This window comes from Rhipicephalus sanguineus, chromosome 4 (genome assembly GCF_013339695.2).
Source record: "Rhipicephalus sanguineus isolate Rsan-2018 chromosome 4, BIME_Rsan_1.4, whole genome shotgun sequence".
Classification (NCBI taxonomy): Eukaryota; Metazoa; Arthropoda; class Arachnida; order Ixodida; family Ixodidae; genus Rhipicephalus; species Rhipicephalus sanguineus.
In genome coordinates, this window is record NC_051179.1 from 5452796 (window position 1) to 5480416 (window position 27621).

Genomic DNA, 27621 nt, shown 5'->3' on the forward strand with positions numbered 1-27621 from the left:
TATCTCGTCCATGGTCGTTTCCCCTCTTCTTTCCTCGACGTTTCCTTCTTCTCTGCGCCTGTTAAACCATCTCCATCCACCAGAGAAGAATACGTGTCCCGGCTCCTTCATTGCCGCCAGCTGGCCCGCGTCAACACTGAAGCAAGGCAACAGGACCGCAAGCTTGACTATGATGCATCTCATCGCGCTGTGTCCTTCAGCCCTGGCGATGAAGTGCTCCTTCTTACACCCGTTCGCACTCCTGGCTTGTGCGACAAATTTCAGTTACGCTTTATTGGCCCCTACACGGTCTTGGAGCAAACGTCTCCCGTCAACTATCGCGTGGCACCAGTTGTTCTTCCAGCGGACCGCCGCTGCCGGGCCGCAGAGATAGTCCACGTATCGTGCATGAAGCCTTTCACAAGGCGTTCTTCTTCGCTTTAAACTGCAGTCAGGATGACCGCTCTCGCGTGGGGGGAAGTTAGTGTGGGCGTTCATTAGACACATCTACCCTCTTCATGCATGTTCATCATCATGAGTGTTCATCTTCATCGGTGATGGGAACGCTGCTTGATTGTGAGATCTCTGCCTCGGGTGTGGTCGCTTCACCGTGCCTTCAGGGCCTAATAAAGGTCGCGTTAACCGTTGCGTCACAATATATATATATATATATATATATGTCCCTACCGATACGTCTACGCATGCGCGCAAAATGTGAGGTGCTATCAAGTGGTTCCGGCGCAACGTCAGACGGCCACTGCGCGACGGAGGTGCACAGCTGGGCGCGCACTGGCGCCAGTGCGTCTGCCACGGCTATGACGTCACTCCTCTGAAATGCGGAGACCAGCAAGGCGCGCGCGGCGGCGGCTCCAGTACGCTAGCTGTGCGCCGTGTGACGTCACTGCTCCGCGCATGCGCAGCACGGCTCTCGGACTGCCATGCGAAACTGCTCCACCTCAACCAGTGTAGCTAACGCTACAAAAAGCGAAAGCAAAAATCAAAGGCAGATACAGGACTAACGAAGTGCAGTAAGGAAAGTTTGCGAAATGCAGGATTCATGCAAACGTGAACCAAAATATTTAAGCATACAGCTGATATCAGTGTATCCATTTTCCTACGCAATGCTGATGCCGGTACAAGTTTTGCTTGCATGTCCATTCGAAATACCAGCTGGAAACTTACGCTGCAAATGGATGATGTGTTCGTCAGATGCCACTTGTCACATTTGTTTTTACTGTCCAAAGAAGCCTTCTTTTCGGGTCTCTTGGAAGACGATACAGCTTCCAGCGTTCTTGGATTAATGATTGGTGCACTGCGGCACGCAACACCCGGCCATGGTGACGGTAGCGAGCACATAAAACTGGAGGGAAACAAGCACTGACCTAACAACAGCGCTCATAATTGCTTTTCAGGCATGAGAGAACACAATCACAAGAAAGCCGCCTTCCTGATTGCGCAAGTAATTTACACGGCGTAATGTATGTTTTCTAATCATCACCCCGTTAAACATGCGGTCCCGTGCAGCTGCGAAGGCGCTACTCGCTAGCGGCCTACTACTGCGGCAAATCCGTCAGGCAGGCTCGGTACGTACTACCTCAGAGTGCCGTTCAGTTCATACGTCAATTCTAGTTCATGCAGTTTTCTGTAGCACGCACAGGATTTTGCAAAGCATTGTTGATGCACGGTAACGGCACTGAAATATAACCTTTAACACTGCAGCAATTAATAGGTGGCGAGCATTTGGCACTTTCCATGGTTTGGGAAAGTATTTCGGTCTCGTATCCATTTCATTGCAGCTCATGACTTCATCCGGTGAAAGAGGCACGGGCTGTTCATCCGCACGTACCATCTGCTCCTGTGCTAACAAATGGGTTGACCCTCCTCCTGGCGCCATCTTGAATCGCACGGCGCGCCACCTATAGTTTGTGGGCATTGCGAATAACCGGAAAAGCGCTCTCCATATGCAGCGTGAGCTTGAAGCATAACGGCACAAAGCAAGAATTTAAAAATTTTCTTTCTTCTGACACCAGGCATTACCTGGTGTCATATTAACGAAGTGCTGAGACTTCTGGAGTGGCGGCACCTGCGAGCGGCTGGATAAGGTTTGAAGGGAGGGGGAGCGCAGGTCCGCCTGCCCACCTCGTGCACACCCGCATGCACAAACGAGCGCTCGCTTTCGCCTTTCAGTCACCGGGTCTTCGAGCGTCGGCGAGGCAACCACAGAAGATGCATGCGGCCAATACTGCCAAAATGACAATATTCGGGGCAAAATCCCTAGGTTGTCGACGGCGAAAATTCGTTAGATCAAGGGTGTCTCCCACTGTCACTTTGTTACACAGAGGTCGCAAACACATGTGCTTCTATGGAGTAATGGCAGGAAATAGAAAAATATCGTAATAACGAGGACTTCATTGTATGGAGGTTCATGACAGGCAGGTTTATCTGTACACGTGTTCTGTGTATTTCCAAATAATTCATTTGCTGATAGTCTGCGTTTGTCGCCTTACTTCCCAGTACCGTCTTCGTGCAGTTCACCCAAAGTTCAGTCCACCATATTCTTAAAGGCATTGCTGATGCTGCACAAGGGCTGTTCATGACATCGTATGAGAGTGCCTTGGCGAAGCGAAGAGTCGCACGACAATTAGTGCAGCTGCCCAACATACACCGATTGGTGCGTTATGTGCCCTCGTGCAAGCTTTCTGACCACGAGAAACAGTCACTGCCAAACAGTCACTGCGTGATGACGAGCTGTTTCATCATGTTGGCCTTGACTTACTTGCCTCGGAAAGCAGATGCACCAATGCGGCTCAGTTTGCAACAGCTCCTGCACTTTCAACCAACTGTGCAATGGGCAATGCAGACCTGTTACTCCACAATGTCAGTCTCCAACATGAGGCACCACGGCAACTCTGAACCGACCGAGGCAAACAGCTTCTTCGCAATGTCATTGATGACATTATCAAGTCTTGCTCCACACAGCACCTACCACCCACAGATGGAATGGCTTGAAATAACAGCTGTAATGAACCGTTACTGACATGCTGGCAATGTACCTGTCCACAGAGCAAGAAAGATTGGAATATTGCCTTTTGTTGCATTTGTGTATAACACGTCTTTTGGGACTAACCTGTTGTAATTTTCTCTAAAGGAAAGCTGAAGAGGTTTCCAAAAAAAATGGAATTACAAGAAGCACCCTTTTCTACTTCTGAACACCTGGAACACGAAAAGAGGCATGAAACGTGGCATTCCTTGAATGAAAAAGAATCAGTTGAATGCACAGTTTTATACAGGCACAGGTACATGTCTAATGGTTGAGGCTTGGCATATCAAGTGTAATGGATGAGCCAGCCGTCGATTAACCGGCACAGGGAAGAAACGAAATGTAATACCGCACGTGTGATCGATTGACAGGCGGCAATCCATACTGTTGTGTCGTACGACCCCTCGTGGCACGCGGAAGCACCAGTGGGTGCAGTAAAGGTCCCTGTACATGCCACTGGGTGGAGCTGGGTCTCCCCCCATGCCTCTTTGCTATAACCAATCCGGCGTGGCCATGCCGGTCATGTGACCTGTGCCTCGCTGACCAATAGCCCTTCTTTCCCCTCCTTAAAACCTCCTGCAATAAACGCGGGAGAGCAGTCTTCCGTCAGTCTCGCCGAAGCTTGGTCTCTGCGTCATCACTTCACACGCCCTCCCGTCGTTCGGCCTCTCAGTCGGCCCGCCGCGGGTTACGCCGCGCTCCTGCCCTACACAACACATGGCAACGAGGTAAATGAACCGCTACGCTACTACGACAGGCGACGCCAGGAAGAGCACGACGTACGTGACACTACGCTACGAGTCACATTTTTCTGCTGCGCAACGGTGCTTTGGCTTCCTGCACGCTACAAGCGCGTCGACATGACTTTTCTTTGTTCCGTCTCCCTCTACGATGCCACCTTCCTGCTTGAGCCTACTGCCTACCTCCTGCACACATGGCGGCCCTTTTTGCAAACCTTCCTCCGTTCCTCAACGTTCCCGGCAAGCCTTCCATTCCTTGGCATTTATGGAAAAAGATTTTCCAGGTACACTTGAAGGCGGCCAGCAGAAGTGGCTGGGAGGACGAAAGACGCGCGTCAGCACTTATCAGCTTGCTCGGCATCGAGGGCCAACGCAAGTACTTCGCCGCGCAACAGCAGCTTGAAGCGGAGGCGGATGTCACAGTTACGGCGTCGGGTTCGGGCACGGTGCCAAAGACAGAAGCGGCGACGGCAACGGCGTACGACACGGTGCTCCAGTTTTTAGACGGGCTTTTCGCCGAGACAACGAACGTGCTAGCCGAGCGGCATCTTTTCACGAGCTGCAAACAAGTGCCCGGCGAAACGTTTCTCGACTTCGTCACCGCGCTGAAAGAAAGGGCCCTGTCATGCAAGTTCGGAGCTACCTACGACGACAGAATACGTGACCAGATAATTCATGGGGTCGCCAACGCACATGTACGGGCCAAACTTCTGTCCTATGGGGAAGCCCTTACGTTGCAAAAGGCAGAAGAAGTTGGACGTGACTTGGAGGCGCTCAACAAAGCCAACGCGGCGTTCGGCGATAGTGAGCGGCTACTCTGCTCGCACTCCGGTTACGGCGGCAGCATCCAGTGCGTCGCAGCGGCTCAAAATGGCGGGTCGGCTGCTTCGCTGGCCCCGCATGTCACTCAGCATGGCGGCGGCTTCCCCCCCAAGTCGGGCAGCCGTATCCAAGATGGCTGCGCGGGCTCGACGGCGGGTGTACAAGACTGCGTTCGCTGCCAGCAAGTGCAAGTCTGCTTCCAAGCCTCAAGCTGGTCCATGTTTTCGCTGCGGCAAGTTAGGGCATTTGGCGACTTACAGAAATTGTCCGGCCAAAAATAAAACTTGCCAATTTTGCCGCATCAAGGGGCATTTCGCGGCAGTCCGCCGTAAACGACAAGCATCGGTACAGGAAGTTACCCCCGTTCAAGACGCTGACTCCGGCACTGCCACAGTCCTATCCGTGCAAGCTGTGCCGACTAGCCCAAGGGACTTGCGTATCCCTATCGTCGTCGGAGGACATATCCACATGTCTTTGTTAGTGGACACCGGAGCCACAGCATCATTGATGACGAAGAGGGACTTCGACGCGCTTTTCCCTTCGAAGCATCACCTGCTGCGAGCGTCAGTTCACCTGAAGAATTTTTCGAAGCACCGCATACCGGTCCTGGGCTATTTCCGCACAGACTTGCAGCCCCGTGGCAAGCACGCCTTTGTCACCTTCTACTTGACAGCATACAGCACGTCACTGCTGGGGCTCGACGCCATCCAGCAGTTGGGACTCCTTATCAACGGCGCAACGTTGACGTGTCGTCTGGCTACACCAGTGTCCTCGCAGCTTCCTGCAGGTGTACCTCCGGGGTTCGAGCACCTGCCTGGCCGGGCCAAGAGGCGGCAGCACATCGTGCGAGTGTCTGCCAAGCTGCATCGGCTGCCTCTGGCGCTACGGCAGCAGGACGCGAGCGAGCTGCGCCGGCTTCAGGACGACGATGTCATCGTCGACGGCCGCATTCAAGATTACACATCAACAATCAGGTGTTGCCTGCGCAGGCCATTCGCGATGGCCCTGCTGTCCAGTGCCACTCTGCACCTGCTGAAGCGCATCCTCAAATTCCTGCAGCCCAGGATCGTCACTTGGGGCCTAGGGAGGAGAGTCCTGGGCATTCTTCCTTCCGGCCGGCAAATGTGCAGCAACCCGTCAACGGCCGCTTAAGGACGCAATTTCTGCCAGGGGGAGACGATGTTGTGTCGTACGACCCCTCGTGGCACGCGGAAACACCAGTGCAGTAGAGGTCCCTGTACATGCCACTGGGTGGAGCTGGGTCTCCCCCATGCCTCTTTGCTATAACCAATCCGGCGTGGCCATGCCGGTCATGTGACCTGTGCCTCGCTGACCAATAGCCCTTCTTTCCCCTCCTTAAAACCTCCTGCAATAAACGCGGGAGAGCAGTCTTCCGTCAGTCTCGCCGAAGCTTGGTCTCTGCGTCGTCACTTCACGCGCCCTCCCGTCGTTCGAACTCTCCGTCGGCCCGCCGCGGGTTACGCCGCGCTCCTGCCCTACACAACACATACCTTAGCATTTCAGTTGTCTCATTCTCTTCCTCTGTGTCTGCATGCCCACCACCTTTTGTGTTGCACTCTGGTACGTTAGACCACATCACATGGCGCACGCAAGTACTGCATTTTTTTCTTACAGCGAATGTGGAGATTGATTGTATTGGGGGCGAGGAGTTACGGAGTCGCCCTCGATTGGGCGTGCTTCTCTTGCGTGCTAGGTTGTGGGGTCTGCAGATATCGCCGCTCTCGGAGCACACGGAGACGATTCACGCGGTCGTCCAACAAACAACATGTGTACATTTATTAACGTTTTTTTTACATACGACGTGCTCGCCTGCCGAATCTAATACATAACTAGTAACCCGCTAAGTAACTTTATGCAATGCTAATACAATACCCGGAAAACATAACACACACTCAGGACCCCATACGACATACAATGCACCGTGTATGCGGCGTCGCCGATGATCGACTCACCACGAGGGCCCTGCAGGAAACGAGCCACGGTACTGTCCCCCACGGACCCACCATCCACGGCGGCGCTACCGAAACCCCAAAGAGAGTCGGCCTAGCCTCTCCGCTGCTGACGCCACCACGATAACCTTATCCCGCGCAAGCACAGTGCCACATCTCCCCCGGCGGCCGTTTAACCTAACTGCGGCCAATACGCGAGACGAACGACTTTACAGGGGGTGATAGCACCCCCACAAGGTAGAATAACGCCTGTGAGCTTCCCTTATGTTTGGCTGTCGGCACTCTATGCAAACGCCATGCAGAAGCACACCAGCGCATGACTGTGAATACTTTCAAATTGAGAGAAGTTTTTACAGTAAAAATAATAATCTTTGATAAAATAAAGCACACAATTGTTTACAGGCGCTCACACAATCACGCGGCCAAAGCATATATGAGCATTTTTAACTGTATACACAAATAACTGTTGTTGCGTGGATGTTATTAAAGCTTTTGGAAAATTATTTCTTATAAACTAAGGGAATTGGCCCCTACGGCAAGTTGAGCACACCGTTAGCAAGATTATTTTTTTTCATGTAAGTTCTTGGATGTTTCATAATCATCATTGCTCAAGCAGCATCACAGTCTGTATGTTTATCTCAGTGAGCAATTTCCCTCTGGGTACTTCTTTTTCTTTTTTCTAAGCTAGTACATTCCTTGGTTGGGGCTAAGACAAACATGAGCTCAGCCTTCTTTGTTTTCCTACTGCTGCCTTTCCATTCCAGTGAACTTGCCAGTATGTAAGCATCAAAACACGCACATACCTAAGAGCGTAGGCTTTGTGACCGTTGTTAGCAGAAGTAGTGTATGAGGTGAAACATGTGGCATCGTGTAACGCGAAGGCGAACAGGGAGAGAATTAAACTTTACTGTCCGACCAGCCGTGCGTTCTCTTCGCCCAGGGGTGGGTGACTTCCTTATTCCAGGTAGCCATGGCTTGCAGCTGATGCCTGAGCCCTGTCCACCAGCCAGAGCTGGTCCTCAGGGTCTAGTGACGTCTGCAACGCCTCCCAATGGTTTTCCAGATGTTCTTGGATGCCCTGTTCGTCTATGGGCGGGATACTTGGGTTGTTTCAGCATACTCATACCATGTGGTAAAGGGTGCTAGCACTCTCCTGCTGAAGTTGGCAGGGTAAAATGCGTGGTGTAGTGTACTGTGCATATAGGTGCCTGCCTGGAGCCTTCTCCAAGTCAATGCTTGCGTCTTCGAAGTCACACTTGAGGAAAACTTAAAGGGCTGATCTGCTCCTTTGAGGAACCTTTGACACGCTTCTTGTGAATCCGTCACGATGGTTACTGACGAAGCACTTGTACAGATAGCTAATGCAATGCCCAGTTCCTCTGCGGTGGTTACATCATCTGCATGTGTCGAAGCAGCAGCGAGCTCTCCACCCGTTTCATCCACCATGCTGGCTACATATTTGTTTATTCCTCGGTATTTAGCAGCATCCGTGTGTCGTATGCTCTCATTGTTGCTGCAGCTCTGCTGCAACAATTGTGCCTGTGCTTGTCTTCTTCCCATTGTGGAGATAGATTTTGCACGAAGCTTACCCTACGAGGCGACCAGGAAAGGACGCGACGTTCTCCACTGCCGCAGTGAACACAGACGCCATGGCCGGGTTCGTCGACTCTCCGTCACGGCGCAGAAAAGGCACTCGAGGCAGGTTGTCGACAAACACGGGTTTATTAACCCAAGATGCAGCACAGTGCGACAATCACGGGTTTGCGGGCCGTCAGGGTAACTCCGCAAGGCCGATCGAGTACGCTTGCCAGTGGCGCTATGACTATCACACAAAGGGCAGCAGTCAAGCACACGGACGAGAAGCTGCCTGCGAGAGCAGCACGTCAACCTCTCGTGCAGGCCTGAGAGCATCTGACGCAGGCAAGCCCGCGCCAGACAGATGCGAGCTCAAGGGAGAAGGGGGTTGTCACTGGCGGCCAATGAGGACAGGTGCAGCGCAGTGACGTAGGCTAGCGCAGTGAGCCGCGAGCAGTGTTCAGACATGTCTGGACATGTGGTGCCGTGCGGGGAAAACCAACACATGGCTTGCACCAGGCAAAAAGGCCTGGCGGCGTAGTCACGGTCACGGTGTTAGAAGTATTATAGGTGAACCGATGGCGCCTCCAGAAGCGGTGAACTTCTGTCCGCGGTTTGTGGCGTTTTGTGCACAGGGCCCTAGATGGCGCTACACTAATGGGCGGTCCCGCAGCTTCCTACCCTGCGGCACCGAGCACTGGCCTACCATATAAGACGCCTTCAAAGAAAGCGACTGCATATCGCAGTGCTCTCAGCTGTTGTCATCGCACAGCCAAAGTGGGAAAACCTGTTTATCAGAATTTCAGCACACGTGCCATTCTAAAATTTCGGTTTCAGCACGCGTCTGTGCTAGCGAACATGCCTAGCACGTCACTCCTGCCTTGTGCCTAATACGCAATAAATTTTGCCGCTGACACGCTGGAAGGATACAAAGGCCCGACCAATAAGCCCAGCATGACGGCCGGGCCTTTCTGCGTCACTTTGTTACCTATGGTGCTGGAAGAAAGTGGTGTTTGACACCCCAGTGGCATACATGGAGCTGCCTGCAAGGGCTAGCAAATATTTGACGGTACACAAAAAGCCTACAAATTAATATTGTCATGCGTATCAATGCAATATTTCTGTAGCTCTACTTTATTCTTTTTAACCATAGATTCACTGTTGTTGAGGCACAATCAGTCCCAAAAATATTGACAAGCTGATAAGAGTGATTCTCGAAGGCCAGAATTACTTCTTTTCACTGCAGCAATCCAGCGAGCAGCTAAATTTCTGCAAGAGAACTTCGTCTTACCCGCCAGTGCTCAGGCAGCCATCGGCAGTGCTAAAGGGCTGGATGCTTTTTTGAGACAGAATTATCCATGCCGCAGCAGTTCTGGAGCGTAAGCACTATAGGGCTGAGAATGCAATGTGACTGATGTCCAAAACGCGCAAGCAATGTTGGTGCCTGGCACCCCTGCATCATGATCTCTGCTGGCTGACACAATCACGGCGCAGCTAATTGGATGGTCACAAAATAAATCTTCAGATCTCAAATGTGTGCACTTCAGAAAAACATCTAGTTTTGGAAGAGCGGAATCAGTTTCCCTTTAAAAATGTTCTCCTGGGCATAAAAATGCTGCTGTGGAAAGAACTGTTTCAGCGGCATTCAAGCCTCTCTTTTGCTGGAGCGCCTCTCCCATAGGAAACAAGCGTTTCACTTACTTTGCATCTAATAAACAAACAACAGAGACTCCAACGTAAACTCAGCATTGAAAGTAACCTTCAGCATGCAAGGCAGCAGTGGTAGGCTTACACATACGCAAGATTTCACCTTCTCAGCACACTTGCCAATGCCTGCTTTGCTTCGCAGGTTATGTTTTTCTATGCACTGATTAGTGATTAGTTAAGGACATCATAGTTGAAATCAAGAAGAAGAAATGGATATGGGCCGGGCACGTAGCACGTCGGCAGGATAACCGGTGGTCATTAAGGGTAACTGACTGGATTCCAAGAGATGGCAAACGCGTGAGGAGGAGACAAAACATTAGGTGGGTAGATGAGATTAAGAAGTTTGCAGGTATAACGTGGCAGCAGAAAGCACAGGACCGGGTTGATTGGCGAAACATGGGAGAGGCCTTTGCCCTGCAGTGGGCGTAGACAGGCTGATGATGATGATGATGATGATGATTAGTGCACCATGTGCACATTACACAAGGACCCCTTTACCGTTGTGGGTATTGCCCTTCGCTCTGGATAAGGAAGACGCTATGTAGCTCGGGCTCACGCGCTCGCGCACTCACGGCGGAACGGCGGCCGGCAGTCGAGCCCGGGTCTCCGCCCAGTAAAGGTGTATTTCCTCGCTTTGCCTCGGTGTACTTACTGAGGGCTTCAGCCGACCCTTGGCCCTGAGCCTATATTTGGCGCCCGTAACGTGGGGCCGGCTGGTAGTTCTCGGAGAGGGACGCGGAGGTCCTCATGTGGCAGGCTTAGTTTTTTTTTCTTCGCGAGTCTTTTTCCTTTTTCTCATTAGCGGTTGTGGTGTGTTTCAAGATCTTGTTTGCAGCCTCGTCTTGTGTGAGTACGTTTGTTTTCCATGGACACCCGCTCGACTCGCCGAGCAGCCTCGAGGACCGATGCGGACGGGCCTGCAGTCGGGAATGAGGAGGGGGCTGATGGCGCGGCAGAAACCGGTGGTCAGCAGCCATCACCTGGCGGGACTGCTTCATCGTCTCGGGATCCACCCGTGCCTCTTCTCGAGACCATCCGAGCTTGGCTCCAGGACTTTTTTGCCTTTGTTGCTCCCGTGCGCGACGCTCTCACATGCACGCCGCCCACGGCGGCCCTGCCCAAGTTGGATGTTCCAACGTTTACCGGGCACGCCGCCGGGGCTTCGATCACTGATTTTCTCGACGACCTCTCCGTTTACAGGTCCCTTCATGGCATCTCGAAGCTCCAGTTGCTCCAGAAGGTTCCGCCCGTTGCCTTGACAGGTGCCGCGGAACGATGGCGACGTCTTCAGCCCCTGTTCCAATCCTGGGACCAGTTTGTCGCGGCCTTCCGAGCAGAGTTCCTGCCGGTCGACTACGACTACCGTATGCAGCGTGAGCTGGATGCCCGCACGCAACATTCAGACGAGGGTCTGCGAGAATATGTTCGAGCAATGCAGGAGCCGTTCCGTTGGGCTGATCCCACCGCTCCTGAGACCGTCAAGGTTTCGCACGTTCTGCGGCGCTGCCATCCCCACTTTAGGCCATACCTTTTTGGCCGTTCATTTCTCTCCCTAGATGAACTTGCAGGCTTCGCTCGGCAGATTGCGGAGACGCTCTTTTGGGAGCAGCACTATACGCCCCCACCACCTGCCGACGTTGTTCTCGAGCCAGCCTGCGCCTGGAGGGAGAAAAACACTGGGACAGTGCCGTCGCACTGTCCCCAGCCACGAACTTTCGTGGCGGGCCCGGACGGAGAGCTCAGCTCTCTTGGCACTGTCCCCAGCCACGAACTTTCGTGGCGGGCCCGGACGGAGAGCTCAGCTCTCTTGGCCCTACTGGCGGAAACTCTCCACGGTGGCAGGGGTCCTGGACTTCCAGAGCTTCCCCGACCGACGATCCCCTGCCACCAAACCGACCCGCTCCCTCAGACCGGCAACAAAATCCTCTGAACGCCGGAGGTCCCTCTCGTGCCGCTTATCGGCCGCAGGCACCGAGAGGGTATCGGGAAGACATGAACCAGGCTGGCTCGTGCTACAGATGTGGTCAGCGTGGACACTACCGCAACGAGTGTCCCATGCCGCCTTTGACCCGGCGCGTTTCCAACCAGGGAAACGGCCACAGCCCACGGTGGTAATCAGCTCCCCCACATCGAACACCACGGAACATACGCAATGGGATGTTAACCTCTCAGAAATGGCATTTTTTACGCGTACCACGGTCAATAGGTCCACGGGTTATACACCCGCATTTCTTAACTTCGGGAGGGAGCTTTCATTTCCATTAAGCGACACCCTCGTACCATCGCATCTGTCTTATCCTGACACCCGTACTTTTACAGAAGCTCGGCGAAAGCGTCTTTCCAATCCCATCGTTGCTGCTCGCGAGCAATTGGATAATGCAAGACTCGAGCAAGCGCGTCAATACAACGCCCGCCATCGTCGCATTCAGTATGAGCCCGGCGATTTAGTTTTGCACCGTGCACACTATTTGAGTAACGCATCTAAAGGTTTCTCGGCATCCTTAGCACCTAAGTGGGAAGGTCCATTTAGCGTTTCACAAAAGCTTGGTAACTTATCGTACCGTTTGAAACACACCACAACCGGAAAACTCATGGGACCAATACATGTCTCCGAGCTTGAACCTTATATCGCCTAACTCCCCACTCACTGGCACATTCAACATTGGAAGCTGCAAGATAGCAAGTTCACGTTCTCCTCGTAGCATTGCACGCCAGCTGTTTCAAGCAATGCTCCGCGAGCTCTCCAGATGCATTGTACCCGGCGCCGGCGGCCTTCACCGATGTCCTCCCGGAGGTCCCATCCACGTTCAGCCCCCTGGGACAGGTCTCCCGCTGTTCGTGGGCCTCGTTAACCGCCATCGAGAGGCCGTGTCCGCACGGTCGCAACATGGACAGTCCTCGACTCTACCGACCGCCCCGTGGCCTGGACGTCGCGCCTCCCTTGGAAGATTCAGCCCCGCCCTTTACTTGGCGACCCACCCCTCGATGCTCCGGAGCTGTTCCGTGGACTCCTTCTCTCAGATCGGCACCCGATCGAGCCATCACAGCCCTACACGGCCGAGGAGACCAGGATCCTTTGCCCGCTTTGCCGGGTCCCAGAAATTTCCCGCCGCGCCCACCAGGACGGCTCCCACCACCACAGCCGCCTCCTTGCGGCAACAATCCGGGACACCATCCCTCGACCACCGCAACCACCTCCAGCTCCAACAACCGTCGAGTCCGCCGTCGCTCTCCTTCGCTCGGCCCATCCAGACCTCCTGGCGCAGGGTGCCCTTCCAGCCCCCACCTCAGTGCCACCCCCTACCCTGCCACCACAGCCGCCCGTCGATGACCTGCTCAACTTCGACGAATGAGCCCCTGCTCATTGAGGGGGAGGGGGTAGTGTGGGTATTGATTGCCCTTCGCTCTGGATAAGGAAGACGCTACGTAGCTCGGGCTCACGCGCTCGCGCGCTCACGGCGGAACGGTGGCCGGCAGTCGAACCCGGGACTCCGCCAGTAAAGGTGTATTTCCTCGCTCTGCCTCGGTGTACTTTCTGAAGGCTTCAGCCGACCCTTGGCCCTGAGCCTACACCGTGTAAATGCCGCATTCATTTCAGAATTCCATTGCACAGGCCCTTGCTAAGAACACAGTAAAAATGGCACATTGCACTGAACACAATACAAGCGCACAACATGACAGCCAGTACTTGGACAGCTTTTTTTTTTTTTTTTTTGAGTTTCGAGTGCTGGGAAGAGCCACACATCAAGCATACAGCCCCCGTGTCCATGGCCTTGGAACATTGAAAGCGCACCTGACTGACACTGCTACTGTTCTCCTCTCCAAAGTGGGCCATACACCGGGGGACATGTGTGTCAGTGGTTGTTTTTGTGTGTGTGTGGTGCAAGGCGGGGAGCCCGTTGGACTTAGGAAAACATCAGTCGCCAGCAAACCTTTTGAGCTGCGTGGACTGTTTGCTATTTTGGTGTACCAGTAAATAAGTTCGTTCTGTTTTAATCACCGACTTTGTTTCACTCTTGGGTGTTTCACGACTAGAGCAATCGAGTCGTAGAGACATTACACTCTTGGTGCCGAAAAGCGGGACTTTCTCGCCGTGGACTTTGTGTTTAGTGAAACGTCAACGACTTCCGGCCTTGAACGCCTCAGCAATGATGGACGTGAATCTACTCCGGTGAGCGAACTATTTAACCAATCAGCTTTAACGATGAATCATCTCGTAAAGAAGAGAAAAGTTAGATGTGCTCAAATTATGTGACTCATTAACGACTACGAGAATCGGCCACAGCCACTCAATGAGAATGAAGCAGCAATCCTGCACGCCAGACTTACCAGTCGGCATAACAAATTGAACACTGTCACCAACGAAATTGAACCCCTGGTAACAGATGAAGACGTGGAGAACGAGCTCCAACAGACGTGCGAGTACCAAGACCGCATCGTAGCCTGCCTCGCTCGCCTGCAGCGGCAAATGACCGTTACGAGTCGCCCAGCGAACGCTGAATCAGCAGGCAATGGCAGCGCTTCACAGACGACACGGCGAAACTCGGGACAAGGGTGAAGCTCCCGAGCTTTGAGCTTGTGAAGTTCAGCGGGGAGCGCTCAGACTGGCAACCATTTTGGGAAGTGTTCGAACAGGTGGTTGACAAAACGAAGGACTATCACTTATTGACAAATTCCACTACCTGAGATTGTGAGTCACGGGCGATGCCACTGCTCCTCTTGCGGGTCTACCACCTAAGTCTCGATGCTATTGTGACGCCGTAGAGCTTCTGAAAGGGCATTTCGGAAATGATGAGCTCCTGATGCAAGAGCACATGAGGAGTCAGCTAGACATCAAACCAGTGTGCTCTCTGGATGACGTAAGGAGCCTTCGCCGCCTCTATGACACCCTGGCAGCACACATTTGCGGACTTGAGTCGCTGGGAAGGAAACTCCACAGCTACGGTGCAATGGCATCACGCTCTTTCCTGCGCTCTTTCCTGTCTCCCTCCTTCTTTCCTGCTGGTTGCGCAGCAAGTCGAGTTTACAAGTATGAACCAAATAGTCTGCAAAGAAGCATTGCTGCTACACTTGGTGCAGCGAGACCTTCTTCTCGACTTTGGAAGGAAGTGCGGCAACTCTAGCTTTGACGATCAGCGGAGTTCATCCTTCGAGGGACCGGAACCAACAGCACTGGCAGGAGAAAGAGGTACCGTGGCCACCTTCAACAAACGCTTGTCTTTCTTAAAAGTCGAGGTCGAGAGACACGAAAACCTTGCTGCACTTCAGAGTTTGGACTTAAGGCAGCCCCCGAGAGTTTCCTGGTGCTAGACAATGCATGCCACAACTGCTCAGTCATCAGCAATGATGCATCAAAACGTGACACCGCAGGACTGCTTCTTTTGTGGAACGAGCAAGCATGCAACGCCAAACTGCGATGCCACAAAAGCACTTGAAGAGAAAAGACAGCCTCTGCAATCGTCCGGACGTTGTTTCTGGTGCACGAGGTGAGGACACTTTTTGAGTGCATGCCGTGTGAATGTGCGATGCGCCAGAGGAAGCATGCAACCACCATGTGTGACCCCGACCAGACCTCCAGATACTAACGATGCTGTCACTAGCACTCAAATAAGTCTCGAAGCTGTCACCAAAGATGGGACCGCTCCTAGTGCGAGAAGATTATTCCATTCAAACAAGGCTCGTGAGGAAAAAATTGTTGGCGTTTGCAAAAACAAAAAACATGCCGTTTAAGCTCAGTGTTGATAAACTTGGAATGGATAATTGTATCTATATGTACAATGCTACAGCCGCCTCTATCATGCAACGAACAGAATAGCTAGTGCGTAATAAACTCACGTCTTTTTACTAATCCCCTTCTTCTCCTCAAAACAGAAATTTACACTTGGTGTTATCACTATCCTTCCCTAACATACAGAGCATATTTTCTAAGGCACTCTGCTCATATCTCGAAAACAGCGACTGCGATATCCTGTTGCTTACCAAAACGCGGTTAAATTTCGAAATTGCTGATGTAGAGATCCTGCCCGACTTGGATCAATTTAGCATCTTCAGAAAAGACAGGGACGATAGGCAGGAAGGGGGCGTTCTCATTGCTGTAAGGAATCAGATTGTGTGTTTCACCATAGATACTGCTACTACGATAGAAATATTGTGGATATGCATTGCACATAACACGTCAAAAACCGTTATTGGCATTTGCTACCGACTGCCAGATAGCCCAGATACGTTCGTCACTAACTTGCTTGACAACATTGCCGAAATCAGAAGCAAGTTTTGAAAAGCCGATACGCACCTTTTCGGTGACTTCAATTACCCTGACATTGACTGGATTAACTTGCGTTCTTCATCATAAAACTGTCGTGATTTTATTAATCTAACCTTGGATTTCTGACTCGTACAGTTAGTCGCCACACCCACCAGAGATCAAAACACACAAGATTTAGTGCATACTAACATCTACACCAGAGACTGTCGTTGTTATAAGATGTGTTGATGGCTCTAGTGATCACTGCCTTTTAGAACTAACTATTGAAATACCGCTTACCACGTGCCACACCAAACCAAAGTACATATTGAACTATCAAAAAAGCTGACTTTAGAGCCATCAATGACAGCGTGCAATCATTTTCCGAAACTTTCCTAAAAAACTTCTCACTCAGGTCGGTTAGTGAAAACTGGATTGCTTACAAAGAGAAATTAACGGAGCTAACCCACGCTCATATACCTCGCACAAGGCTACGTGTAAACATATCGAAGCTTTGGTTCCACATGTCACTTCTAACGTTGAAGAACAAAAAGAAGTCCCTTTTTCAAATCGCAAAGTGCACTGGCACAGAAGCATCATGGAAAAAACACAAGGAATTCGAAAAGGAATACTGTAATGCCATTCGTAGCGCTAAAAAACGATTTTATTTGCATGATCTTCCCACCCTTATTAAAAACAACCCGAGAAAGTTTTGGCAAACGATTGCTCCTCCGAATACCCATGACGACATCGCGTTATTGCACAGTAGTGGGAACCCTGTTGCACTAGAGGACTGCTCAGGAATATTGCATAATTACTTCACAGCTGTATTTACTAAGGAAGACCACTCCAATATGCCACTGCCTCCTGAAGTAAGCTATCAGTACATGGCACCTATACTGATTACATCCCAAGGAATTTCATCATTGATTAACAAACTTAAATTATTGAGTAGTTCTGGCACAGACAACATTAACTTAAAATCCTGAAAAACACTGTCAGCATTTCCAGCACTATCTTGTCCTACATATTCGAACAACCTTTATCAACAGGTGAGATACCCGATGATTGGAAGGCGGTGAAAATTATTCCCATCTTTAAGACCGGAGATAAACGCTGTGTCACTAACTACAGACCCATATCACTAACAAGTATCCCATGCAAAATGCTCGAACACGTCATCACCTTTAACTCTGCTCAGTTTTTGGAAAGTAACAACTTCTTTTTTGCAAATCAGCATGGTTTCAGGAAAGGGCTCTCATGTGAAACACAGCTCACCGAATTTGCTCACGAACTACACCAGAATATGGACAACGGCTTCCAGACTGATTGTATATTCATTGACTTTTCCAAAGCTTTCGATCGCGTTGCCCATACCCACCTCATAGCTAAACTGTCATCTTTACAGCTTGATTCATTAACAACATCGTGTATTCGAAATTTCCTATCATCTCGCAAGCAATTCACAGTCTTAGCGAAGCAAGCATTGCTTGCATCTCGCAAGCAATTGACGAAGCAAGCATTGAAGAAGACACTTGGAACTAGCTTCGTTAACTTTGTGGAAACCGCCACTTTGTTGACAGAGGTTGAGGCTGTCATGTATTCTCACCCCCTCGCCCATGTGGACGCGGCGCCTAACGAGCCCGAACCACTCTGTCCAGCATCGTTTCCCGCGAGAAGGTGATTTGACGCCACTGCCTGCATTGCTGCCAAAAGAGATCGGCGCCTTATCCTGTATGAATTTGAAACAAATGATTTCGAGAAGAGACAAGTTCCTGGCGAGTTTCTGGTGCCGATGGGCAAGTACTTGCACGAGCTACAGGTGACCCGCATGAAGTGGAACCAACACCTTACAGCGGTGGAAAATCGGCACAACAGAAAGGGGACTCACTGGCAGAGATGGCAGAGTGAGGGCCTTTGAAGTGCGTATGCCTTGCGGATCGACCCTTCGCAGGCAGATTCGGCTGCTTTACCCGCTAGAACTAACGACTTAACGAAGACAATGACATTGTCATTGCGGCGGGGAGTGTGTTGCGGACAGCTTTTTTTGAGTTTCAAGTGCTGGGAAGAGCCACGCGTCTAGCATACGGCCCCCGTGTCCGTGGCCTTGACACATTGAAAGCGCGCCTGACTGAAACTGCTACTGTTCTCCCCTCTGAAGTGGGCCGTAAAACGGGAGACACGTGTGTCAGTGGTTGTTTTTGTGTGTGTGTGGTGCAAGGAGGAGATTTATTGAGAAAAAACCTCCCAACCTCCCATTTTACACTATCATCTGGTTGAAAGCTGCATAAACAAAGCTTTGCACTGTAAGCAGCTACAATTGCATAGAATCACACATGTACGCCAAAGGACAGCAACGTTGGATTAAGATAACCCACCTGACGGAGAGTGTGAAGTCTCCTTTCTTGGACTTGCTGGGTCGTGCCAGGAAGCTCCCATCGCATCCTTGGTCCAGCAGGATCTGTTCCGCTTCCAGACCCGAGAGGTTGGGATGGAACCATCGCCCATGGCTGCACACCACCATCATCAACTGTTCCTTTAAGGGCCTCTCGGGTATTACACAAGGGTACATCAGTCACACAAAAAAAGAATTCATTTAACACCAGTCATGCAAGGGTAAGAAACACTGGAAAGGAAACATACAAACTACAGCTATAATGAATCGTAAGAGTTATGAAAACAGTCCCTCTTAGTGACCCTTATCACAACAAGATCGTCAGTGGGTTGATGTCCATAATGCACACCTACTGAACCGTTACCCAATAACTGGTGTTTGTAAATGGAGATTATCATAGATGATTATTGTAATCGATCAGCCATGGTTTGACATCATTGCATGACACTGTGGTGGCTGCAGCATGGACGAGAGTCACTACAAGTTGACACAACTTGCGTTGGAGTACTAATGCCTGGGAAAGCACGGTCAGTCTTATTGCTCACCACTGAGAAAGGCCGTGACGGTAACTTGACCACCATCATAGGTTGGCCACTGTCAACAGTGCAAAGCAGGGTTTACACAGGTTTCAGAAATTCAAGGGTCAAAGCCTTTTTGGGTGCAAAGTGGCACCTTTGTCCTTACAGTGTTTCTAAAACATTACACTAGGCACAGAACTACGTTGGGCTTTGCCTGCTTGACCAAAAGGAGGAGAAGTGCAATGAACGAGGCCCAAGGAGAGCACCGAGAGGCGCAGGGTTGCAAGCGAGCTCTTACCTGTTGGAGCACCTCTGCAGCAGCAAATAACTATTTTAGAGCAACAAATTGGCTGTCTTGTAGCAGAGAAAGCAAGTTTTAGAGCGGTCACCATCTTGAGAAAATTTAAATTAACAAATTTTTGCTTTCAACAAACACAAATTGTGAGAGGGAAAGACACTATGTGCCAAGGTGATATTTCTCAACAAGTTTCTATGTGCCAAGCAACTTAAAAAATAAGTCGGATCAATCTGCAACTGTATAGAACCATAAGGATGGTACAAGTTCCAGCAGCAATCCAGACAAAAGCAAAATGCAGTAGCAATAAAAATCCATGTATTGGACATAAGAGGCACTAAATACACAGCAAAAACCAATAGTTTCACAAATTGTGCAACTCGAATCTTTAAGGTGGCTTAAACTGACATTACTAACAAAACTTAAAGGGGCACTGAGACCAATTTTCAAAGCTGAGTTTATTCTGTCATGCAAATATCTTGCATAGAGAGATGCTTGTGAGCAAGTATGAAGCTCAGTAAATGCTGATGAGATATTTTATTTTGACATTAATGTCAATTCTCCCATGGCGCACCTACTGAAATTGACACTATCGTCACGCCAATCTTCAGTGTCAATTCTGGTGACTTCACCCTCTAGTATGGCTAGTTGCGATGATTTCCGGTGCCAACACATTCAAAATGGCAGCTCGTGCATCCCCAGAAACACTCAAAATGGCCGCTTGTGTGTCACTAACGAAGCCACGGAGTGGAGCGGTCGTGGAAACGTCACAATATCTTGCACGAGCATATAGTGATGAGAAGCTCATACCAAATACTCATACCTACGATATTTGGCATGAACCAACTCGCTCAAATCAAGCTCTTGTTGAAGCTTATACCGTGCCATGACATCAGGGTACAGTAGAAACCAAAACTAGCTTTTAAAAACATGCCGAAATTACTTTTACAGCAGAGCCGTTATGCCCGCCATTTGTCCAACTCTCAACGTAGACAAGAAACAATTGTCATGCCAGCGCGTGATAAGCATAGCTCTGCCTAGTTAAGCCAAGTTAGTCATAGCCAAGCTTAATTAAGCCTAGTTGAGCATGGCAAGACCTAAACAACTAAGCATAATGAAGCAAATTAAGTCAGAACTTAATTAGTCCTAACTAAGCTGAGTTGAGATTCTGGTGTGCCTAGTCATGCCTAACTTGGCAAGATGTGCCGAGCTAAGCCTAAGACTGAGCCTAATTAGTGTTAATTAGGTAATTAAGCCTAGGTCAACTTGACATGCAAGCTAATCGAGAGCAAGCCTCGAATACGCAATCAAGGCCAATTAAGCTAATTAGCCCCATTAAGCAACTTGGTGCTGTGATTTCCAAGTGATACCTAGCCATTACTCGTAATTTACAATGCGATCATGTGAACACTTGGTGCATTGGTGCGTGAATGCATTTGCGCCTAGTCAAGCCAGGACCAGCCGACCAGCTCTGCTCTGCCCCAGCCTTGCATGTTTCAGTGCAAGCTGTGCAAATTTGTCAGGTGCTGACCAGTACATCTTGAAAAGGCTCTTGAGGGCTTGTCCTTCCATTGGACGCAAAAAAAAATGACAACTGAAAATTTCCATCTCAGTACCCCTTTCACTGATTGAAGAAACAAAGCACTTCCTCTGATGCAGTCTAGCACACATGGCCGCTTAGCAGAATGTCTGCCCTTCTCTGGGTGATCAGTTGTTGACCACCTCGGTGACCAACAGGTTCCGTAGCACTAGTATATGATGGGACCCTCGCATGCACTGCAAGTCCTTCATCTGCCAGCAGAATAAATGTCTGCCCTGCACATCTTCCACCTTACAAAGTGGTGGATATCCCGACATGCATTTTTATGTTCTCATCACTGCCCGGCCACCACTACAACTACTTTGAGCCCTAGTCTTCCACAACACTACCACCCCAACAACAGTGAGTGCCATAGCAAACACTGAATGCGATCCACCCATGTTTTTAGGTCTCCATGGTGATGACATCTATCACTGGCTCGACTCTCAGAGGCCGAACGAAGCCACATTCCATCTGATCAGTGTTGCACAAATTTATGTTAACCATTTCAGGCAGTGAAAAAATCTTCATGCTGTCGATCTTGCCAAAGGATAGCAGTTAATCAACCATCGTCAAGGACGACGCTGTTTGTGTAAGTGCAACATGTGTGCCGATTCTGAACAACCATATCTCTATGGTGTGAACATTCTTTAATTATGTGGCTGACAAAATGCACCTTCATCAAGGCAGTGGTGTCTGCTCAGAGGTGACAGCGAACGACCACCACACTTTTGCCTGTTGCACTCAGAATCTGATCACATGGATGCCAAGTTTGTCAGGAGTCTCTAATTCATTACAGGCTCAACAAGATTTATGTCTTCCCCGTTGATTCGGTGGCAGACTTGTAATGTCCAGTTACATGAGAGCTTCATTCTTGCCGAGGTTTGCTTCGGATAGCAATGAAGCCTGACTGCAACTTGAATGTCACCTTGGTTCTTTTTACAGCTCACCTTGTCAGCACAATAATGCGGGCAACGAAACTTATAATGCCCACTATTGGCAAGCATGTCTGCTTCCTGCAGTGCCGAGTTTCGATTCAGGTAATATCGAAGCCCAGTCGTACTCCATCTGTGCCAATTTTAATGCGACTGTTGTTGTTTTGACACTTTGCTTGGTAAGCTTGATAGTGGACAATGCCCACTATAATTGAGCAAGATTTGTTAATGATGATAACCGCACCCAATGTCATCAAACCACTGAAAATATTAATACTGCTTTAGCTTTTTTTTTTGCAGCTTGCTTGGTCGACTGACCCAAAACAGCACCAGCTGTATGTCACTAGCGGCACATGCACACGCAAGACTGTAACAATTTCTGGTGTTTTACGTGCCAAAATGACAGTATGAGCCATGCTGCAGTGGGGGGGAGCAGGCACGTAGCCAGGATTTTTTTTCGGGGGGGGGCCCAAGGCCTAATTGTTCGAAAGAAAGTATTTCCATGGCAAAAATAAAACAAAAGTTGCCCGGGAATATAGAAGGCTGGACGAATTTCGGGGGGGGGCCCAGGCCCCCCGGGTCCCCCCCTTGCCTACGTGCCTGGGGGGGAGTGCACCAAAATCTAAGTACACATGTGTGAGTGCATTTCATCCCTATAAAAGAGTGGCCGTCAAGGCTCGTAATCACACTGCACGGGGCTCTTTATAGTGCACCAATATCCAAGAACACAGGCGTGACTGCATTTCATCTCCATAAAAGAGTGGCCATCAAGGCTGGTAATCACACTGCATGGGGCTCTTCATAGTGCACCAATATCTAAGAACACAGGCATGACTGCATTTCATCTCCATAAAAGAGCGGCCACCAAAGCTGGTAATCACACTGCATGGGGCTCTTTATAGTTCACCAATATCTAAGAACACAGGCGTGACTGCATTTCATCCCCATAAAAGAGTGGCCACCAAAGCTGGTAATCACACTGCACGGGGCTCTTTATAGTGCACCAATATCTAAGAACACAGGCGTGACTGCATTTCATCCCCATAGAAGGCCATCAAGGCTGGTAATCACACTGCACGGGGCTCTTTATAGTGCACCAATATCTAAGAACACAGGCGTGACTGCATTTCATTTCGATAAAAGAGTGGCCATCAAGGCTGGTAATTACACTGCACGGGGCTCTTTATAGTGCGCCAATATCTAAGAACACAGGCGTGACTGCATTTCATCCCCATAAAAGAGTGGCCATCAAGGCTGGTAATCACACTGCATGGGGCTCTTTATAGTGCGCCAATATCTAAGAACACAGGCGTGACTTCATTTCATCCCCATAAAAGAGTGGCCATCAAGGCTGGTAATCACACTGCATGGGGCTCTTTATAGTGCGCCAATATCTAAGAACACAGGCGTGACTTCATTTCATCCCCATAAAAGAGTGGCCATCAAGGCTGGTAATCACACTGCACGGGGCTCTTTATAGTGCACCAATATCTAAGAACACAGGCGTGACTTCATTTCATCCCCATAAAAGAGTGGCCATCAAGGCTGGTAATCACACTGCATGGGGCTCTTTATAGTGCGCCAATATCTAAGAACACAGGCGTGACTTCATTTCATCCCCATAAAAGAGTGGCCATCAAGGCTGGTAATCACACTGCACGGGGCTCTTTATAGTGCACCAATATCTAAGAACACAGGCGTGACTTCATTTCATCCCCATAAAAGAGTGGCCATCAAGGCTGGTAATCACACTGCACGGGGCTCTTTATATTGCACCAATATCTAAGAACACAGGCGTGACTTCATTTCATCCCCATAAAAGAGTGGCCATCAAGGCTGGTAATCACACTGCACGGGGCTCTTTATAGTGCACCAATATCTAAGAACACAGGCGTGACTTCATTTCATCCCCATAAAAGAGTGGCCATCAAGGCTGGTAATCACACTGCATGGGGCTCTTTATAGTGCGCCAATATCTAAGAACACAAGCGTGACTTCATTTCATCCCCATAAAAGAGTGGCCATCAAGGCTGGTAATCACACTGCATGGGGCTCTTTATAGTGCGCCAATATCTAAGAACACAGGCGTGACTTCATTTCATCCCCATAAAAGAGTGGCCATCAAGGCTGGTAATCACACTGCACGGGGCTCTTTATAGTGCACCAATATCTAAGAACACAGGCGTGACTTCATTTCATCCCCATAAAAGAGTGGCCATCAAGGCTGGTAATCACACTGCATGGGGCTCTTTATAGTGCGCCAATATCTAAGAACACAGGCGTGACTTCATTTCATCCCCATAAAAGAGTGGCCATCAAGGCTGGTAATCACCCTGCACGGGGCTCTTTATAGTGCACCAATATCTAAGAACACAGGCGTGACTTCATTTCATCCCCATAAAAGAGTGGCCATCAAGGCTGGTAATCACACTGCACGGGGCTCTTTATAGTGCACCAATATCTAAGAACACAGGCGTGACTTCATTTCATCCCCATAAAAGAGTGGCCATCAAGGCTGGTAATCACACTGCACGTGGCTCTTTATAATGCACCAATATCTAAGTACACAGGTGTGCATTCATTTCATCCCCATAAAAGAGTGGCCATCAAGGCTGGTAATCACACTGCACGTGGCTCTTTATAGTGCACCAATATCTAAGTACGCAGGTGTGCATTCATTTCATCCCCATAAAAGAGTGGCCATCAAGGCTGGTAATCACACTGCATGGGGCTCTTTATAGTGCGCCAATATCTAAGAACACAGGCGTGACTTCATTTCATCCCCATAAAAGAGTGGCCATCAAGGCTGGTAATCACACTGCACGGGGCTCTTTATAGTGCACCAATATCTAAGAACACAGGCGTGACTTCATTTCATCCCCATAAAAGAGTGGCCATCAAGGCTGGTAATCACACTGCATGGGGCTCTTTATAGTGCGCCAATATCTAAGAACACAGGCGTGACTTCATTTCATCCCCATAAAAGAGTGGCCATCAAGGCTGGTAATCACACTGCACGGGGCTCTTTATAGTGCACCAATATCTAAGAACACAGGCGTGACTTCATTTCATCCCCATAAAAGAGTGGCCATCAAGGCTGGTAATCACACTGCACGGGGCTCTTTATAGTGCACCAATATCTAAGAACACAGGCGTGACTTCATTTCATCCCCATAAAAGAGTGGCCATCAAGGCTGGTAATCACACTGCACGGGGCTCTTTATAGTGCACCAATATCTAAGAACACAGGCGTGACTTCATTTCATCCCCATAAAAGAGTGGCCATCAAGGCTGGTAATCACACTGCACGGGGCTCTTTATAGTGCGCCAATATCTAAGAACACAGGCGTGACTTCATTTCATCCCCATAAAAGAGTGGCCATCAAGGCTGGTAATCACACTGCATGGGGCTCTTTATAGTGCACCAATATCTAAGTACGCAGGTGTGCATTCATTTCATCCCCATAAAAGAGTGGCCATCAAGGCTGGTAATCACACTGCATGGGGCTCTTTATAGTGCACCAATATCTAAGTACGCAGGTGTGCATTCATTTCATCCCCATAAAAGAGTGGCCATCAAGGCTGGTAATCACACTGCATGGGGCTCTTTATAGTGCGCCAATATCTAAGAACACAGGCGTGACTTCATTTCATCCCCATAAAAGAGTGGCCATCAAGGCTGGTAATCACACTGCACGGGGCTCTTTATAGTGCACCAATATCTAAGAACACAGGCGTGACTTCATTTCATCCCCATAAAAGAGTGGCCATCAAGGCTGGTAATCACACTGCACGGGGCTCTTTATAGTGCGCCAATATCTAAGAACACAGGCGTGACTTCATTTCATCCCCATAAAAGAGTGGCCATCAAGGCTGGTAATCACACTGCACGGGGCTCTTTATAGTGCACCAATATCTAAGAACACAGGCGTGACTTCATTTCATCCCAATAAAAGAGTGGCCATCAAGGCTGGTAATCACACTGCACGTGGCTCTTTATAGTGCGCCAATATCTAAGAACACAGGCGTGACTTCATTTCATCCCCATAAAAGAGTGGCCATCAAGGCTGGTAATCACACTGCACGGGGCTCTTTATAGTGCGCCAATATCTAAGAACACAGGCGTGACTTCATTTCATCCCCATAAAAGAGTGGCCATCAAGGCTGGTAATCACACTGCACGGGGCTCTTTATAGTGCGCCAATATCTAAGAACACAGGCGTGACTTCATTTCATCCCCATAAAAGAGTGGCCATCAAGGCTGGTAATCACACTGCATGTGGCTCTTTATAGTGCACCAATATCTAAGTACACAGGTGTGAGTGCATTTCATCCCCAACGAAGAGTGGCCGTCAAGGCTGGTAATTACACTGCACGTGGCTCTTTATAATGCACCAATATCTAAGTACACAGGTGTGCATTCATTTCATCCCCATAAAGAGTGGCCATCAAGGCTGGTAATCACACTGCACGTGGCATTTTATAGTGCACCAATATCTAAGTACGCAGGTGTGCATTCATTTCATCCCCATAAAAGAGTGGCCATCAAGGCTGGTAATCACACTGCATGGGGCTCTTTATAGTGCGCCAATATCTAAGAACACAGGCGTGACTTCATTTCATCCCCATAAAAGAGTGGCCATCAAGGCTGGTAATCACACTGCACGGGGCTCTTTATAGTGCGCCAATATCTAAGAACACAGGCGTGACTTCATTTCATCCCCATAAAAGAGTGGCCATCAAGGCTGGTAATCACACTGCACGGGGCTCTTTATAGTGCACCAATATCTAAGAACACAGGCGTGACTTCATTTCATCCCCATAAAAGAGTGGCCATCAAGGCTGGTAATCACACTGCACGGGGCTCTTTATAGTGCGCCAATATCTAAGAACACAGGCGTGACTTCATTTCATCCCCATAAAAGAGTGGCCATCAAGGCTGGTAATCACACTGCACGGGGCTCTTTATAGTGCGCCAATATCTAAGAACACAGGCGTGACTTCATTTCATCCCCATAAAAGAGTGGCCATCAAGGCTGGTAATCACACTGCACGGGGCTCTTTATAGTGCGCCAATATCTAAGAACACAGGCGTGACTTCATTTCATCCCCATAAAAGAGTGGCCATCAAGGCTGGTAATCACACTGCACGGGGCTCTTTATAGTCCACCAATATCTAAGAACACAGGCGTGACTTCATTTCATCCCCATAAAAGAGTGGCCATCAAGGCTGGTAATCACACTGCACGTGGCTCTTTATAATGCACCAATATCTAAGTACACAGGTGTGCATTCATTTCATCCCCATAAAAGAGTGGCCATCAAGGCTGGTAATCACACTGCACGTGGCTCTTTATAGTGCACCAATATCTAAGTACACAGGTGTGTGTTCATTTCATCCCCATGAAAGAGTGGTCATCAAGGCTGGTAATCACACTGCACGTGGCTCTTTATAATGCACCAATATCTAAGTACACAGGTGTGCATTCATTTCATCCCCATAAAAGAGTGGCCATCAAGGCTGGTAATCACACTGCACGTGGCATTTTATAGTGCACCAATATCTAAGTACACAGGTGTGTGTTCATTTCATCCCCATAAAAGAGTGGCCATCAAGGCTGGTAATCACACTGCACATGGCTCTTTATAGTGCACCAATATCTAAGTACACAGGTGTGCATTCATTTCATCCCCATAAAGAGTGGCCATCAAGGCTGGTAATCACACTGCACGTGGCTCTTTATAGTGCACCAATATCTAAGTACACAGGTGTGCATTCATTTCATCCCCATAAAGAGTGGCCATCAAGGCTGGTAATCACA

The 27621-nt window shown here is 49.6% G+C and overlaps 1 protein-coding gene across 4 annotated transcripts in view; it reads right to left on the bottom strand.

Moving 5' to 3' along the window:
- The window catches only part of LOC119389320 (tyrosine-protein phosphatase non-receptor type 11), a 344133-nt gene that overhangs the window by 310270 nt on the left and 6242 nt on the right, over nucleotides 1-27621 (bottom strand). For 2 of the 4 annotated variants that reach the window (XM_037656526.2, XM_037656524.2), the window contains exon 2: nucleotides 18456-18587. Coding sequence is in view for 3 of the 4 variants with exons in the window: in XM_037656524.2 (XP_037512452.1) it covers nucleotides 18456-18587 (132 nt within the window). In the remaining variant the exon portion in view is untranslated. Of the gene's footprint in view, nucleotides 1-18455; nucleotides 18605-27621 lie in introns of those variants that run through there. The other 2 variants (XM_037656522.2, XM_037656523.2) reach the window with 1 other exon arrangement.